General features: G+C 48.7%; 1 protein-coding gene across 4 annotated transcripts in view; it reads left to right on the top strand.

The window, feature by feature from the left end:
• The window catches only part of TPR (translocated promoter region, nuclear basket protein), a 728231-nt gene that overhangs the window by 666415 nt on the left and 42442 nt on the right, over window positions 1-19374 (top strand). For 2 of the 4 annotated variants that reach the window (XM_078642622.1, XM_078642637.1), the window contains exons 45-46: window positions 1227-1324; window positions 10560-10666. In XM_078642622.1, the coding sequence (XP_078498748.1) occupies window positions 1227-1324; window positions 10560-10666 (205 nt within the window). The remainder of the gene's footprint in view (window positions 1-1226; window positions 1325-10559; window positions 10667-19374) is intronic. The other 2 variants (XM_078642629.1, XM_078642645.1) reach the window with 1 other exon arrangement.

Here is a 19374-nt window from a genome sequence, read left to right on the forward strand (position 1 = left end):
GCCACAAACAGTCGCAGAAAGAGCTCTGCACACCTTAGATGTCAAAAGAGCACTACTATACTGCATAGAGAGAACACAAAGCTTCAGAAAAACAAAACAGCTTTTTGTATCCTTTTCACCACCACATAAAGGCAACCGAATATCAAAAACGGGTATTGCCAGGTGGATCTTTAAGTGTATCCAAATATGTGATCAGAAAGCTAAGCGTACACTGACAATTCCTCCAAGAGCCCATTCAACAAGAAAAATAGGGGCTTCCATGGCATTCCTAGGGAACATTCCCTTAGACATCTGCAAAGCAGCTTCATGGCTTACACCGCACACATTCACAAAACACTATTGTGTAGATGTGCAAACAAAACAACAAGCTACTGTAGGCCAAGCTGTACTTAAAACACTATTTCAAACAACTGCAACAGATACAGGTGGTCACCGCTAGTGTGGGTACTGCTATATAATCTATGCACAGTGTGCAATCTGCAGCTCATATGCCTCGAACGGAAAATGCTACTTACCAGTATGCATCTGTTCTTGGCATGTAGAGCTGTAGAATTGCACACACCCACCCGCCTCCCCGGCTACTTTTATCTGTTCCAGTGTTATTGACATTAGATACAAACACACATGGTCATCACTATCTCTTAGCTCCATCACTTCCCTAATGGCGAAAAACAATCTGGGGATGGAGCCGATGCCCATAAGCAGTATCACCCAAGGGAGGAGTTACCAATCCTGTGACTTCCAAAGACTCTCTACAAGAAAAACAAACTGCAAACATCCGGGCCCAACACTAGGTGGCCATCTATGCACAGTGTACAATTCTGCAGCTCTACATGCTTACTGGTAAGTAGCAGTTTCCTTCTTCTTATGTATCTTTAATAATTTTCTGTTGACTTGTTTGAAACTATTTTAATGGGATGTTCATCTACTTCTCCAGATGTCCCTTTTTTATGATGCTTGATTATTTCATAAAAAGCTTAAGTTGTACAAGAGATTGTGACTGCTTAAGTAGTTGAAAATAGCCTTCGTTCCTATCCTTTTGACCATGCTCGCTAGGTTGGACAAGGAATACTAGGACAGTATTTCATTTAGGGGATCTGGGGCAAGACAAGTCACAAAGGTTTCTTTGGAATCTAAATGGTCATCCGGGTCTATTTCAAATGGCCTGATGCTTGATATATGATTTCCTGTGCATGTGGCTATTAAAAGTGTTTATCTTATCTTAGCAGCAACAGCACTTCTTCGATGAAGAGGACAGAACTGTCCCAAGTACGCCTACCCTTGTGGTTCAGCATCGCACAGATGGATTTGCAGAAGCTATTCAGTAAGTGGTGCAGATTGAGGAACCATTAAACGCCAACATTTCCTCTGACTTCCATTTTTAGAATGTGGTAATGAATCCTGAAAAACTGTTAAATGTTCATCAGGATCGTAAAGGTGTTGTATACAGGTTCTTGGTCCAGATGTACTAAAAGACTGCTTGCAAATTGCGTACAACCATTTTTACAGCCGGTCTTAATTTAGCAAAGTGACCTATGTAGGAGGAGGTCTCATTGCAAATGTCCAGTTGAAGAACCACCTCCCTAATAAGGAATGCTAATTAAGCAAGTCATGATTTGCAACCCACTGTGTTTGACTTCAAACACAGGGATGGTTGCCTGCAAAACTATCATAGATTTTGGTTTTAAATACAAAACATTTTTTTTAAAGAGCTAGGGTTACGTAAAGGAGCTGATGCTCCATTAAAAAATCAATTTGGAGAAACCATCAGGAAAATTATGCCCTAAGGCTGCCAACAGCATTCACAAAGGGCACAGTGACGCAAGGGTATACATTCCCCTTTGGTAATCCGTTGCTTTGAGCATGTGTGTGGTGTGGTTGTGTCACCTCACAATGTAATTAATACATTACCAAGCTCTTTAGGACCACTCTGGCATCATTTGGTAAACTTTAGCCCAACCTTGGGGAGTAGTCTGGCTTACACAAAGGAACAAGTGTAAAACAATTAAACCGAACTAAAACAATTGAAGAAAGAAACGAGGCACTCAAGAAATACAACACCAATTTATAAAAAGATTAGATTTTTATGAATTTGTGGACATCAAAACGAAAAAGATCAGTGGAGGGTTCCGGGGGTACAGATTTTCAAAGGTATAGTAAATCACAACTTTTTACTTAATCGCAAACAAGCATTTACAAATTCAGTGACTTTGACACTTGAAAACTTCTTTAAAGGAAAACTTGGGTAAGTAGCAATGTGATTACTTAGAGTTAATTTAGGCGACCGACTCTGGCAGAGAGCTAATCAGGGGGACCAGCAACGTTCTCCGAAACCGTTACAAATTCACAAAAAGCAGCCATCAGTCCAATTCTAGTGCCAGTGGTCCCTTGCCATTGACTTCTATTGGAATGGTCTTGATGCAAGGGATGCTTATAGAATATCTGGAGGCCAATAGAATTTTAGATTAATCTCAGTCCGGTTTTAGACCATCACACAGCACAGAGACTGCCCTGGTAGCGGTCATTGACCACATCAGATGCTCTCTTGATGCTAACATACCATCAATGCTGGTGCTGCTGGACTTGTTCACAGCCACAGCCACAGCATTTGATGCAATATCCCATCCCGGGTTACCTGGTAGGCTGCAAGAGATTGGTATCGACAGAACAGCTTTACCATGGCTGGCTTATTTCCTTTCTAATATTACCCAAACGGTAATTCTAGGTCCCTATAAGTCTCGTGCCATGACACTGGACAAAGGGGTACACAATACTCCTGCCTTATGTTTCACCCCTCGCCAAAATTGTCAGTCTTCGGCTTCGATGTTCTATCGTACACAGACCATACCCAGCTATTAATCTCACTAGGCAAAAATCTGGTTAAAACGAAAGAATCTTTTTTCTACTAGGATGAATTCAATTGCTACCTGAATGACGGAAAATTGTCTCTAGTTAAATGCAGCAAAAACTGAGATTATGCGGTTTGGGAAGCCCCAACAATTCTGGACACCTGATTGGTTGCCACCAGAACTTGGCATGTCCCCCTCACCTAAACTAGTAGAAAAACATTTTTGGATTCCGTATCAATTTCTTACCATGAAAGAACAAGTTTTGGCCACCGCAGGCTCATGCTTCCACATGATGCGTCTGCTAAGAAGAGGCTTTCCTCTGCTACCTCTCACTGCGAGGAAAACTTTAGTTCAAGCGTTGGTTATCAGCCGTCTGGACTATTGTAATGCACTCCTGACCTCTGCCAATGAGATGTTGCTATCTAAACTTGAGGTGGTACTGAACACTGCGGCACATCTCAATTGCAACCTCCCTTCTGGAATGGCGTCCTCCCCTCTCCTACATGCTTTACCTTGGCTACCAGTGAGAAACAATTATCTTTAAGATCTGCTGTTTAAGTCACAAAGCTCTATTTGGTAAAGGGTCCGCTTATCTATCTTCAAAGCTCACTCACTACTCCCTCCACACCCTGACTCTTAAGATCTTGCAACAAAGCTCTGCTTACGGTCTCAAGGTTCAGAAGGCAGGTCGTTCTCTTTCCTTGCCCCTTTATATTGGAATAAGTTGGCTCTTCAAATGTGAATCTGCGAGGACCACCTCCAATTCAGAAAATCACTCAAGACTTACTTATTATGCTAGTAGTACGCTCCGCATGTTATCTTGGTACTCGCGCTGGGATACCCTTCCCGGGGTGATTCACGCGTGTAAAAATTTAAAATAACATAACAGAATGCGGAGGATGCTCTGCGGTCACCGGTCTCCCTGGGGCAGCTACACAGTTCACAGGCTTGATGAGACAGTCTTGGCCATAGAGGGACGATCTCCCTCAAAGTCCTCGGGAGCTTGGCAGAAGTCCAGTCGCCCAGTACAATGTTCTTTTCTTTTGCCTGTAACTTGCCTTCTGGGTGCCCTAGCTGCACTCTGACTCTCCCAGACCCAGCAGACTCCAATGCAATTTTTGAGCATCGGGTCTTAGTCCTGTAGTATGCATGGGGGTGAGTAGCCGCAATCTGGAGAATTCGGTTGCCAACTCGCCAGACAGGCTACTTCAGCTTTTGTGGCCCTGTGCTGCAAACAGTCGTTCTGCCAACTGACCTTTGGAGTCTCTTGCTTCTGACTAGGCTCAGGAGTCGACTTCTCCATGAATACAACACACAAGGCACAGTCCTTTTTCTTTGCTACCCCAAGGTGCAGCTAGTGCAATCCAACGTCGGTGCAGCCTCTCTTTGCTAGGACCTTTGTACAGCAGGGCAGTCCTCCTTTGGTCCTCTTCTCCAGTCCAATGCGATCTGAGTTCTGGGTGACAACTTCCTGTCTCTGGAATTGTGGCATCTTGCTGTCCCAAAGTGCTCTAGTCTGCCCACCCTCAACATGGCAGAACCTCTTTTTCAGGAGCTTGATTGCCACCCTAGGGATGTGACTACCATTGGATTACACACCCACGGGAATACAGAAAATCCGGTTTCACAACTGGTTCCCCCTTCTGTCCTCTCTGCCACCCTCTCTACCTACACATTAGGGCAGCCCCTTACACGTGTGCTTGCTACTTGAACTTAAAAGGCGGCTTAACCTTTGAATCTCGCCCTTTGGGTCAATGCCCCATGGCTTCTTGCCTGGGAGGAGTTCGCACTACTGTCCAGGAGGGCAGAAGGCTGTCTCCTGGAACCTCCGCAGATGGCCACGGAAAGACTTAGTCAACTGCGTAGCAACTTTCTAAAAGTTACATGTGGCAAAAAGTTAAATTAATTTTGACTTGGGCATCAAGTCAGGCTTAATGTAACAAGTTGTTTAATACCTTAAAGTAGCAACTTTGATAATTCCATTCAGAAGTTAGCACAGCTAGGTTGTCAGTGTTTAACTCCTTACTTGCCAATGGGGCTACCAACCTCCCTCGTAGTAAAAACGACAGTTGCAAATTTTACAGCTAGAACATGTTAAACACCGGTAGAGCTTTACTATTATGCTGCACCCTGCCTTTAGGACTCAATAGGCCTGTTGAAGGGGTCAGTTACATACTTTAGAAAAGGAGTTTAGTCTTTTCCATTGCTTAAAATAGCAAATTCGATTTAGCAGTGTTAACCTGCTCTTACCTGCCCTTACAGTCTCCAGTCTCCAGTGGCAGACTGGGAGCCATGTTTTACTTTATCCCACTCAGTGTGGCACAACAAGTGCCCAGAGGGGACACTCTAACTTACAGGCCCTGGGTACCCCTAGTATTATATACTATGGACTTAAAAGTACGTACGTCTGTGCCAATTGGGTGTAAGACAAATAATCATGTACCGTTCTATGGGTCAGAGCACATGCATTGAATCCTGATTTGCAGGGCTCAGGGCATTTCGGAGACATTGAATGAGGGCCAAGACTGGGGGGAAACCTGCAAAACGCCTCTTTATTCATAGTTACCACCTCCTTTGAGGTATCAGTAAGTGATCAATTGTTGGCGATCACAATTGTGGACACAATCCAATGATACAAACCATTGTCAATCTCAGTAGTGGATCGAAAAAAACATTTTGCAAGTCAGGTTTTTCCTACTCACAAAATGGGTTTAGTGATTAGAAAAAAAATCTATTTTGTGCTCTCAAACCCAGTGAGTTTGCAATCTCAAAATTACTTTGTTCCTAGGGCCATTAGTGCCCAACGCAGCCATCATGACCTGACCTAATTGTTTTCAAACTCTTTCGGTAATTCCACTATGTTGTCTGAAATATCCTGTCTTTCCATTTATACATAAACATTTTATAGTCCATCACATTTTGTCTGCCATCTGTTTAGCAGATGGTGTGGGAGTAGGTTGGTTCCTTTTTAGGTCGAGCTTTAGCAGCAGAGCACATGCGCTGCACACACAGGCATGCAGCAGTAGAGTATGGGAGACAAGCTGCCCTCGCTCTCTGCCCATATTTATCATTGGCTTCCGTGATTGTCCTTCATAAATTCTGTCTTCTAATTGCTATGAGGCTTGTTAGTCCCGCCTTATTATGCCATGTCGTAATTTGTACCCTCCCATGGCTATTGGCCCCTTTACTTTGAGTGTTACACTGTACAGACGTGTTATTTAGAGCACAAATGTTTTCCGTGCCGTCTCGCCCCGCACTCCCATGGCCCATGCCTTCTTTCCCCTCCCCGCACTCCTGTTGTCCGTGCCTTCGCGCCCCCTGCCCGCACTCCTGTTTGCAATGCAATATGTCTTGGGTTAATGCGAGTCCTATTGCATTGAGAAATACTTGTTTAAACTATAGTGTGTATGTGCGCGAGTGTGTGCGTGATCAGTCTGTGCACCATGGCTGCTAGTGCAAGAAAGGAAGTGGGCCGTGTGGCAGATGTTTACAGCAATATTCAGGATTTGGTGGGCCTCTCAAGCCGCTACTGCACCTGCTGCGCCAATCGAAGCTTTGTATATATGTGTGTGCAGGATGCCTGGTTTCACTACTGCTCACTGACGGAGAGACGTGTGTTTGATTCGCTCGATAAATTAACCCTCTAAATATGAGATTAAAGAGGCTACAGTGTATGTTTCTGTGCACGTGCTATGCGTCCAAATGAACGTCACAGGTTCAGATTCTCTCTGTGGACGACCTGGCCTGTCAAATTTTGGGGTCGACGGAATGAGTGCCATTGAGGTGGGTAACCTGTTCAGCTGTTAATTGCAACAAGAGAGCATAATGCAGCAAATACTGTGTAAAAATAGGTGTGACTTTTGATACATTTATTTCTTTAAACACAAATCCACTTCCTCACCTTAAAAATGAAGCAGTGCCAGGGGCAACAAGCGTCTTATGAGGCTGGGCTGCCCGGCAAGGGCAAATGCCCCTCTGCAAATAACTCGCCTGCATGGCTTTGGGTAACCCTCAGTTCTGTAGCAGGTGCAGTGGCAAGCTCGGCCATGGGGTGAGTGGCCCACCCTTATTATGACTCTTATCCGACTAGGGGGCATTTAAGCCTGTTTTCTTTGGCAGTAGTGTTGCCTATGACACGATTGCTGTGTCATTTCTCCTCTGCTACAAATAAACAAATAAACAGCCAGTGAATCCTCATGGTGACCCTAAGACGAAAGAGCAGAGCGCCTACTCAGCACGAGCTACACCCTGAATCTGGCCCCAGAAGCAAGCAGTGAAGTAATTGTGAGCGGGTAACATAGCCCTTGTTTCTAGCAGTGCGGTTTCGAAGCACCTAAATAACAGGTGTTACTGTAGCTCAGAGTTCATTGAAGCTCATTTTATCGATATCCTAACAATGAAAGCTGTGTCTAACCCACCCACAGAGTTGTACCCGTGACTTGAGGTTCACACACAGGTCTTTGCAGTAAGTGCATTCACACACAGAGTTGTCTTTGATTTTCAGTAGTTACCTGGAGTTTGCTATAGAAATGTTTTGCATTTTGCGCTCTCTCCCCTCCCCCACCGCAGAAAAAAGTATCTTCTCCTAGATCATTATTCTGATGACGTCAGGAAAATATAGGTTGCAAGAAGAGCCAGTAAGACGGGGCCCTTGCACACTGTTCATGTGTTTGCGGTCACTCGGCGGATATCAACCACTTTAGTGTGTAGCGTTTGCTGCCACCCCCATAGGTTTCATGTTATTGACCTTGAAAAGATAAAACCCCGTGCAACAGGAGTGTTGATTCTGCGGTCTACAGGCTGCGAACACATATCTCTGCAGTAAAAACCATCGACAAAGCCCACTGAGCTGTCTCGGGAGCTGTCATTCAAGTTTACTCACTGTAAAGTGTATGTGATCATTTCTATGATAGGGAAACAGCACGTGGACTCTAAGGAACCATGTGTGTGCTGCGATGAATTAGGAGTATTATTATTATTATTATTATCATGGTAATAATAACATTAATAATGATACTACTACTACAACTATTACTACTAATGATGATAATAATGATAGTAATATCGGATAGAGACTACTAGCCGCAGATTCCTTAACGTAGAATTATCCCCAGGCGTGAGACTGGATCCGGATATTTTTTGCCCAGCATCCCTGTACGCCGGGGGACGACATCATGCGGCTCCGCCCAGGCGGCTTCGCGTACGTGACGTCAGCGAGGTCACATAAGTCCCACCCCGGCGTGCCTACGTCAGTTTTTTCCTTTTCCGCATGCAACGCGGATCCGGTTCTTGCTCTGAGCCCGTTTAGGCCTTTTCCTTCGATCTTTGGTGTGTTGTGGGAACAGTGCGCGGATGCCTTCGGGCTTCAAGACGTGGGCGCTTGATGTCGGTGACTGACTCTCACCTCGTTTGCATGTGGTGCTTGGGGGAGGATCACGGCTCCACGGACTGTGGCGGGAACGCTGCATGAAACTTCTCTCGGCTTGCATGTCCAGTCCGGCTTAGTTTCCTCGCTCAGCTTCCGCAGATGGTTTTCGGAGCGGCCGTCATCGTACAATAATACCTATAATAATAATAATGCCACTAATATGAATAGGACTATCTATTATGTTGTTGATGATGTATGTTCAGGATAGTTTTTAATTTAACATGGTAGTGTCTCCTTTCATGCAGTTCACCCACGAGCTCCATTTCCACCAATCATGCCCATGTTCTAAAACCAGGCCACTTTAACTCACTGACGGTTTGTTCAGCATCTGACATATGTGCCTAGGCTGCCCAAAACATACAGAGAGGACACATATATGTAAATAGACACACTTCCTTCTAGACTGGATTTACCCTGCTTTATTGGCTGGAGTGTAGAATAATAAATGATTCCTTCCTGACTAGGTTGCCATCTTATTAGGCTGCACTGGCTAAGTTGAATGATTTGCAAGACTCTACCAACTGGAATTCTTGTGCTTCAATCGCAGATGATTAAGGTACTTCGGTGCAAAGGACCTCGAAGCGCTTTTTCTTTGTCAGATTCTGAAATTTCATAAGGTCGGCCATTGATCACTTATCAAGTTCCTTTCTGAAGCACTGGTCTTGCTGGGAAGAACGCTTTTGACAACTCATAGAAAGTGAGTTCATCTGATACCCAAATCTTCCCTTCCCTCGACAAACTCTGTTTTCAAATTTCCCAACTGAGTAACTGAAGCATGGGAGTATCTTAATCCTCTGAAGGTGGGATTTGCAAACAATTCAACCTGATGACCTCTGGAACTCAACTCATGTCTAATGCCAACAGCAACACCAGCAAACTAGGCCTAAGAAAACAATTCCCCTTTCACCGAACTCCAGAGGGCCAAGAACTACCATCCTCAGAAAACAGCTTAGAAGATGCCTGGACCTCCTACAACCAAACCTTTGGGGATTTAGAAAACGTCGCACGAGTGTCTCACCCCCTCCACCAACCTTCCAAACTTCCATCCTTCAAAGAATAACTCAGTACCTGCCTTTTCTCACAACAATCATGCCCCATGGTGGTTCAGATAAAATCTCATGAGTGGCTCACCTCCTCCATCAACCAGTCAAACTACGATCCTTCAAAAAATAGCTCAGCCCTTGCAAATTTCTACAACACCATAACCTATGGGGCTTCAGAAAACATCTCAGGAGTGACTTGCCTTTTACAAACCTCAATCTGTGTATTTAATTCTGGAGAAAAAACACACTTAGAAACTTTTAAGGAAACATTTTCTCCACTAAATAGTTTCTTGAAACGTGTCCACATGAATGTCGTTTCCGGACATAAACTCCATCTTGGTGGATGCTCTGCGTGTTGAAAAAGTTATCTGCAGTCTGTTTCCAAGATCACATAGATTTCTTGTTTCCCTTTTGTAGAGAAGTACCACATGTTCCTTTCTTGACCTTTACTCCCTTGTTTGTGAGGGAAGAAGCCCTACTCATCCTTCTCACTCTTTCTCTCTTCTCTTCACTCCTCTTCCAGTACTCACAGGTTCCTCCCCATTATCTTTCATATATGTTGATCACATCTGCTACCCCTCTTTAGATTCTAGTACCCCAAACTATTCCCTCATACAATATCGCAGCAGTACCTCTACTCCATCTATACCCCAGTACCTCTACCTTACACACAACCCTCTACCCACCTGTACACTAAAATATCTACCCTTGCCTTCAACCTCCTATCTTTACCTGTACCTAGGCACCGGTGCCTCTTAACATGCCTCAATTTTAGTATCTCCAACCCTTCAGATGCCCTTATACCACAAGGCCTGCTTCCACACAAGTAACCCTACCAATACCCACACACTAGTAGATATTCCGCTGCCGATTACCTAGTAAATCTACCCCAAGCCAGGTCAAGGTACCTCTTGCCCCTTCACCTCATTACTCCTGCTTTTGTAGGTGGAGCCTAGTTTGTACAAATCTGTCAGCCCATACTTTCTCTGCATCAATACCCCACTAAAAAGGTCTCTAGGAATTCCCTTGTGTCCCAGGTTACATGCTCCCCTGTATGTGTATTTGCTAAACCAGTGTAAATGTGTATTCAGAACAACATGGTTACAAGGCAGAATGCTTTCTCTGTACTAATATTACATGAACTCTTGCAATAGTAAGTCTGCAAATTCTAGCAAAAAATGTGTGCTTCTACTGTAACAGGAATGTATACAAGCTGCTAATTTGCAAACTGAATTGCAGTTCCCCACAGGTTGCTGGAGTTCCTAGGTTCCGGTTCGGACCGCCTGAAGATATGCCACATAGTAGCTCCAGCCACTCCGATCTTGGTCAGCTGGCATCACAAGGAGGTAACTGCCTGTTGCTTGATGAATTTGATTGTTATTACATATTTATTGAAGTTGACAGATTAATGTGAGATGTGGATGGTTCTAAATAAATAAAAGGTAATGTAATAATTAGTGAATCGAGTAAGCAAATTAAGGTTCTGTACTAAGGAGGTGTCAGTCAGGCTGCAAGCTGGCCACGCTTCAGTGAGGCTCTGTTGGCTTAGTTTTCAATCTGACCTAAATCCTTGAATCCAGAGCCCAATCCCATTTAAAACTCTTGAAGAGGGCTGAAGAGGGGTTCACACTAGAGAGACTGCTCCAGATCACTGGAAACTTGTCTCTGGTGTGACTGACAGGATGAGAAGAGGTGCAGTCTGCTGGCATTAACTCGCGGCATGGCAAGGCAAATTTGAGAGACTGCTAAGCGCCAAACAGAGAACGTACTGAGTCACCCTTTGGGCGCATTTGGAGCTGCTAAGAGACTGAGGTGATGGCCTGTGGGCCTGCTTAGACTGCCAGGGATGACTAGACACAATGTCCCTGAGAGCGAGACTGTCTGAGAAGGTTGATGAGAGGCACTGGGTGGCAGAGGCTGTGTAAGCAGGTTGGGCCAGGTTTGAGCTAGTGCGCACTCACACTGTTCAGCATGTACAAGCCATTCCCGGAGAACATGTGGCTCCCATACTGGGAGATGCCCGCGTTCAGGTATGCCGGGCCCTCAGGCAAAGAGAGAGTGGCCACCATTGGCGCCGTGGTTGCTGAAGGGTGCACGGGTCCAGCTGAGAATTGCAGTTTAATTACAATTTACTCTAAAATGTACTCCCCTACAAGTAGATTGGACCATATGAAAGAGAGAATAGATGAACATAGCCACCAAATTGACCAGCCGGAGTGTCATTTCTCTGACTCGAACAACAATGCTGATTCGCAGAATGAACAACTGCTTTATTTATTTATTTATTCAGAGTTTTATATAGCGCGAACAAGATCTTTGCAGATATCAGAGCGCTTCACAGAAACAGGGGGTGAGGGCAACAGGAGGGTGACTAAACATAATTTTGGGTACAGTATAATAGTCAATAGCATGATCGGATAGCAGTCATGTGCTGATAAAATACCAATAAACAATCAGGTAAACGATAATATAAGACGGTGCAGAGTCTTTGATCCAACTACAATAGAGATCAGGAGAGCTTAGGCTATAAGGATGGCTTATACCACTTTCTTAGAGTTACAGCGAAACAAGGGGTAGGGACATCAAGTTTCAGCAAACTAACGTGTACAATATAGTAATAGGGAGTGAGTGAGTAGCATAATAGGATCGCAATCAAGTAAGAATATGATATTATTAGACATTAGACAGACAGGTAGCCAGTGATACAAAAGCGGTGCAAAGTCTCTGATCCAACAACAATAAAGTTCAGGTGAACTTGGCCATAAGGATGGCTTTCACCTCTTTCTTGAAGAAGGCAGTGGAGGAGATAAGCCTGGTTTCAGGAGGGAGTGCATTCCAGATCCTGGGTGCCATTCCTGAGAAGGAGCGTTTGTAAGTTTTTTCCTTCCGGAATCTGCGAGGTTTCAGGAGTAGATTTTTTGTACTTCTATTGGATCTCGAACCTCCTGATATAGTCAACTTTTGAGTGAGGTTTTGGGTGCCTTGTGGTGTACGGCCGAGTGTGTCATAACAGCAATTTTCAGCTGTATTCTGGCTTTAAAGGGCAGCCATTTCAGGGATTTGAAGTCAGGGGATATATGAGAGTGTTTTCTTGAGCCAGTAATGAGTTTCGCGGCAGCGTTCAATGAGGCTCTTAGGGGTGCGGTTGTTGCTAGAGGGAGTCCGCTGAGGGCCACAATTCCATAGTCTATGCGGGGGATGACTAGGGCTTGTACAGCAGTTTGGAAGTCTTTGACTGGGAGGTAGGGTTTAAGTTTCCTCAATGTGTTGATTCGGAAATTAGCTCCTTTCGTTGCTTTGCTAATGTGCTGTTGCATGTTGAGCTATGCGTCAAGTGTGATGCCTAAGGATTTCGCAGAATCCAAAATGGTGGGTCGGACATTGAGTGCTGTTAGGTGATTGAGCCAGATTTGGGTGGTGGTAATTTTCGCAGGGGGTGATATCAGAACTCAGTTTTCAGAGCATTTAGTTTGAGGTGGTTATCGGCCAGCCACGATTGGGTGTTTCTAAGTGTGTAGTTCAGATGTTTGATATCTTCCAGGGATTGTACCTTTAGGTAAAGTTGAGTGTCATCGGCATACATATGGAAGTGTACATTGGATGCTTGGAGCAAGGTGGCGAGTGGTTCCATGATGAGGTTGAACAGTGTGGGTGAAAGGGAGGATCCTTGTGGAACGCCTAAATCTACTGGCACAGGTGAGGACAGCACATTGTTGATCTTGAACTTCTGAGACCGGTTATGTAGGAAGGAAGTGAACCAGTTGAGAACAGTCCCGGATAAACCCATTCTAGTGTTTAGCAGCTCCAGTAGGTTCTCATGTTTGACCGTGTCAAATGCTGAGGAGAGGTCAAGAAGGATGAGGAGGCAAGAATCATTGCGATCAAGAATTTGGAGGGCGTCATCAATTGTGTGTCATGGCCGTTTCCGTGCTGTGTTTCGCTCGGAAGCCTGATTGATGAGGGTTGAGGAGGTCAAACTGGTCAATGTGTTTTGTTAGTTGGAGTTGTACACATTTTTCCAGCAGTTTGGCCAAGGTGGGGATATTGGTGATAGGGCGGTAATTGTTTAGGTCAGACGGGTCAGCTGTAGCTTTCTTGAGTATGGGTTGTGACTTGCCCCACCTTGAGGGAGTCAGGGATGAGACCTTGTTGAAGGGAACTGTTAATGATTTTGGTCCAGAGGGGGAGGAGCATGGGGGTGAAGTCTTTTACAGCATTAGCAGGTAGGGGGTCTGTGAGGTGATTAGAGGGCTTCAAGGTGCCGAGCAGTTTGTGTATTGCTTCTTCAGAGTAGGCGTCGAAGGACGTCCATGATGCGTTATTTTTAGGTTGAGTTTTAGACATTCTGATGTGGCTAGGGTAACGGCTTACATCATTGAGGAGGTCAATTCTTATGTTGTCGGTCTTTAGCTGAGTAAGGAAACAGTTCTTGCAGTTATAAAAGCAAAATGAAGACTCAGATGTGCCCTTGTGACAAGAGTGTGCACATCCTGGGCCTCCCCATTTCTATTGCTATGGACAAAATAGACATGTACATTGATATTATGCTGAGGCTGCCATTTGGAGAAGTCCTAATATCAGGTTTTTCTCTGGAGCACATGCATTAATCCCTAGGCCCGGTACCTGCTCCTGGGGATCCAGCGCGGCCTATCGTTGTGCCCTTTTTAAACTACAATGATCAAGAGTCCAGGGAACAAAAGTAGCTTAGTTAGTAAGGAAACAGTCCATCTAAACAGGCTTCACTATGGCAGTGCAGCCGGCTAGTGCCTACTCAGCTGGAGTCGCATGTGCTTTAGTTTACCCTTCTAAACTGCGAATAAATGTTGACAGAAGGTCCTGCTTCTTCACTAATCCCAAGTCAGTTGCCTAATTTTGCCATAAATCTGCTTCCAGTGCTCCTGTAGAAAAGACCACACCCAAAGAGGAGACGGAAGTCATTTCAGCGACAACTAAACACCCAGGTAACTAGAGGAGAGACCCCTCCATTAAACTCATTCCTCCTACACAGATATGAGATATATCGTCGTATGGTCCCCAAAGGGAGGAGGGGGCTACTGGCCTTCTTTCGACAAGCCCCAATCCCTTGTCTCCCGACCCCATTCCCCCCCCCTTGGATATATGTACTTCTGATAGAGACATCTAGCTGCAGATTCCTCACCTTTTGAATATTGCCCAAGTTCCAGACTGGATCCGGAAACTTTTCCAGAGTACTTCTGCATGCCAGAAGGTGGCACTGGGTGGCTCCGCACGGACGCTGTTCCTCTCAATAAGCAATGTGCTGGGCTCATATAGGTACCACTTCTGCACACTGGTGTCATTTCCTTTCTTTCCGTGCCCTCAGATATGGATCCAGAGCGGATTATCAGCTCTTTGAGACATTTACTTCAATTTTGTCTCTCGCTGAATTTTTTCAGTGTGCAGGGGATATCTGAAAGAGACACGTTAGTATTAGATTTCTTACCTTAGAATATCCCCAGGCGTCAGACTGGATCCGGAAAATTTTGCGTAGCAGTACCCTTGCGCGTCGGTAGGCGTCGTCTGCGGCTCCGCGTCCGTCGTGGGCGCCGTGATGACGTCGTCGGAGTACTTAGACGCCGCCTCCGCGTGCTGACGTCAGTTCTTCTTTTTTCCGCGCCAGCAAGCGCAGATCTGGAAAAAGCAGTAACCCTAGTCATTTTTGACTAACTTTTTTGATCCTTTTTTGATCCTGTTTCGAGTCTTTACGACTCCGATCGGTGCCTTAGGGATGCCCGGGTTCAAGCCTTGTGATGATTGCGACCGGCTGATGTCGGTCACGGATCCTCACCGCGTCTGCTTGTCGTGTCTGGGCGTCGACCACGACGACAAGGCCTGCTCCGACTGTCGGGCCCTCTCTTCGAAAGCCAGGCGGGAGCGGTCCCGTAGGCGCCTCGAACTCCGACAGTCGGTCCCGCGCCGTGAGAGGTCCCGTTCCCACGGGAGGTCGAGGGACAGGTCGCGGGCCCGGAGCCACCACAGCTCCGAGGGTAGGCCTCACTCCTCCGGGTCGAAGTCGTCGTCAGGTAAGAGGCACAAGAAGTCCAAGCGGCGTCATCGCTCCTCGGACTCCCCCCGACGCTCGCACGACGCGGCCGGGTGTTCGGGTGACACCGCCCACGCGGCTCCGTCGGGGCCGCGGGCGCCGCGTCTGGCTCCACACCCTCCGGTCCCTGGGCTGAACGCGACGCCGGAGGAGATCGAGCGCTTCCTCATGGCCATGAGGAACCTCTCTCCGACGGGTTCCGCGGCGCCTCCGGGCCCAGCGGACCCGTCTGGGAGTCCTAGCGGATCGGCGACTCCGGCCCCGATGCCGTCGAGTGCTTCGGTCCCGACGCCGCCGGCGCCTTCGGGCCCGGCGCCGCAGCTCCCTGTTATCCCGACGCCGACGGCGCCTTCTAGCCCGGCGCCGAGGGGTCCAGTTGTTCCGACGCCGCCGGCGCCTTCGGGCCCGGCGCCGCAGGACGCCGCTGGCCCCCCTACGGGATCTGGTTCGTCGCCGGTGGACCTTACGACCTCCCCGGCGTCAGACCCTCAGGTGTCCCCTCCGGTCCTATCCCCATTCCTGTTCAGCCGTCGGGACGGCCCCGCTGGGCGCCGCTCCAGACGTCCTTTGGTGATTTTCACTTTTACAAACAGGCCCCATTAATTGAAGACCCTGAATCTCAGGAGATGGGTGAGGAGGAGGACTGGGAGGGGTCTGAGGACCCTCTGACCAGGGAGTGTCAGTCTCATGAGGACTGGTCAGGAGACCTTGGGGATGCCAGTGGCCTGGACACCTCTCCAGACACTGGCTTTGTCTCCCCTCCTACCGTGGCTTCGGAGGAGGGGGCAACTTATAGTGTGGTGCTGATGAGGGCTGCCAAGGCCTTGGGCCTTGAGCTCCCCGTCGCGGCCGTGAGGACTAATCTCCTCACTGAGGTCCTTAAACCACAGTCAAGCTCGGCTGAGCCTCTGCTGCCCTTTAATGAGGCCTTGACTGACGTTCTTTTGGGCACTTGGTCCAAGCCCGCTACAGGTTCGCCCGTAGATAGGAACGTGGCCAGACGCCACCGCCCAGCCCCGGGCGACCCATGTTTCCTGTCCACCCACCCCACCCCTGAGAGCCTGGTCATCCAGGCCTCCAATTCCCAAACCGCATTCCCGTCGGCCCCGCCGGATCGGGAATCCAAGAGGTATGACCAGTATGGGAAGAAGATCTTCTCATCCCTGAGCCTCGGCCTGCGGTCTTCCAACACCGCCTGCCTCTTGGGACGGTACACCCACTCAGTGTGGGATAAGGTCGCGGAAGTTCTGCCAGAGTGTCCGTTGGAGATACGGGCCAAACTCGGTCAAGCCCTTGTGGAAGGCCGGGATGCAGCGAAATATTCGATTAGGTGTGGGCTGGATACCACCGACTCGCTAGGCAGAGCGATGGCAACGACGGTGGCGGTCAGACGCCACGCCTGGCTGAGGTCCGCCAACTTCTCGGCAGATGTCCAGAACACTCTTATGGACATGCCGTTCGATGGCCGTCGCCTCTTTGGCGACAAGGCAGACCACGAGCTTGAGCGTTTTAAGGACTCCAGGGCTACGGCCAAGTCCTTAGGCCTTTCGGGCCAGCGCCAGCAACCGGCTGCCTATCACTCCTTTCGTGGCCACGGAAGGGGCCGCGCCGCCAGCCACGCACCGCAGGGCAATACCCAACGCGGTGGCGGCCGTGGGAACCGCCGTCCGGGCAGTCGGGGGCAACGGCGAGGTCAGTCCACACCTTCCCCCGCAGCATCCGCCTCAAAACCCTCATAGTCCGTGCTTTCAGGCCCATGTGACGCCAGTTGGAGGCAGGGTTCGCCATCACCACCTCCACTGGCGCACCGTCACTTCGGACAGGTGGGTGCTGCAAATCGTCCGAAGGGGCTACTCCCTCCCCTTCGAGGCGACTCCTCCAGCCATGCCACCGCAGAACCACCGTGTATCGGGGGATCACTTGCGACTTCTGCAGGAGGAAGTTACGGCCCTCTTGGCCAAGGGGGCCATCGAGCGCGTTCCTGGGCCAGAAGTAGGGTGTGGTTGCTACTCCCACTACTTCCTGGTACCCAAGAAGGGCAAAAGGGGCCTACGCCCTATCTTGGATCTACGGAACGTCAACGGCTTCCTCCGGAAGGAGAAGTTCAAGATGCTGACACTGGCTCAGTTTCTTGCTGCCCTGGACCCAGGAGACTGGATGGTAGCGTTGGACTTGCAGGACGCTTATTTTCATATCCCCGTCCTGCCTGCCCACCGGCGCTACCTGCGGTTCATGGTGGGCCACGAGCACTTTCAGTTTACCGTGCTCCCCTTCGGCCTTACCAGCGCCCCACGGGTGTTCACGAAAGTGATGGCGGTGGTCGCAGCTCATCTGCGTCGGTTAGGGGTTTCAGTCTTCCCCTACCTCGACGACAGGTTATTGAAGGCGGGCTCGCCCCAAACAGTCGTCAGCCACCTCCAGACGACGGCAGACCTCCTGCACCAGCTGGGGTTTTCCATCAATGTGCCGAAGTCACACATGTGTCCCTCTCAGAAGCTCCTCTTCATCGGAGCGGTTCTGGACTCGGCGCGATTTCGGGTTTACCCACCCGAACAGCGGGTCCGGGATATTCAGGCTCTGATTCCCATCTTTCAGCCGTTATCCCGGGTCTCGGTCAGGTTGACGCTGCGGCTTCTGGGGCTGATGGCCTCCTGCATCCTACTGGTGCATCACGCCAGGTGGCGGATGCGGGCTCTGCAGTGAGACCTGAAGTTTCAGTGGGCCCAGCATCAGGGCAACCTATCCGACCACGTCCTGATCTCGGAGGGCACTGCGAGACAGCTGCAGTGGTGGCTTACAGACCGCGATTGGGTCAGCGGCAGATCCCTCTCCCTACCCCAACCGGAGCACGTAGTTGTGACGGACGCGTCCCTCCAGGGCTGGGGAGGCCACATGGGAGAGGCGGAGATCAGAGGCCTCTGGTCTCCGGCGGAGGCCCGGCTCCACATCAACCTGTTGGAGCTCAGGGCGATTCGTCTAGCACTGAAGGCATTCCTCCCCTCTGTACGAGGGAGTGTAGTGCAGGTGTTCACGGACAACACCACCGCCATGTGGTACTGCAACAAACAGGGCGGTGTGGGGTCGTGGATCCTTTGTCAAGAGGCTCTTCGCCTTTGGCAATGGCTGGAACGCCAGGGCGTGACCCTGGTGGCTCAACACCTGGCAGGTTCTCTGAACGCCAGGGCGGACGAGCTCAGCCGTCGGTGCATGATGGATAACGAATGGCGTCTGAACTCGGACGTGGCGCAAGGCCTCTTTCAGCGATGGGGAGAGCCTTGGTTAGATCTATTCGCCACCGAAGAGAACGCGCAGTGTCATCAGTTCTGCGCGTTGGAATTTCCAAGGCGGCACTCGCTCGGAGACGCTTTTCGTCACGAGTGGAGTTGCGGTCTGTTGTACACCTTTCCGCCTATACCACTTCTGCCCAGAGTGCTGAAGAAGATCAAGCGCGACCGGGCCCAAGTCATTCTTGTGGCCCCGGACTGGGCTCGAAGGTACTGGTATCCAGAGCTACTCAGTCTGTCAGTCGATCCCCCGGTTCGTCTGCCTCTTCAGGAGGACCTTCTGTCGCAGCAGCAGGGGACGGTCCTCCACCCGAACCTGTCCAGTCTCCACCTCCATGCTTGGAGATTGAGCGGCGTTTTGCCCATTTAATCCGCCTAGGTGTTTTGCTTTTAGATCACCTGGTTTTGGACTTTTTACTGTGGATGAGCCTCACAACTGGTGATTCATCTACAGTAAACCACACAATTAACAGACTGCGAATGGTTACTTCCAGTGTCTGCCTTTTAGAAAGGGGCTGCAGCGACGCAGCAAGGGTAAGGGCACTTGGCTAGTAATGTGTCCTCACTGTGCGTGTGTGACTACCATCGTGCTTGGTCCGATAACTGTGCACAAGTCACCTGCCGTAAAGGAGACTCAGCAGAGTTGGATATTGATCTGGAAAGACTACAAAATAACTGGACACTAATACGGAATATCTGATAGACTACT

This window comes from Lissotriton helveticus, chromosome 1_1 (genome assembly GCF_964261635.1).
Source record: "Lissotriton helveticus chromosome 1_1, aLisHel1.1, whole genome shotgun sequence".
Lineage (NCBI taxonomy): Eukaryota > Metazoa > Chordata > Amphibia > Caudata > Salamandridae > Lissotriton > Lissotriton helveticus.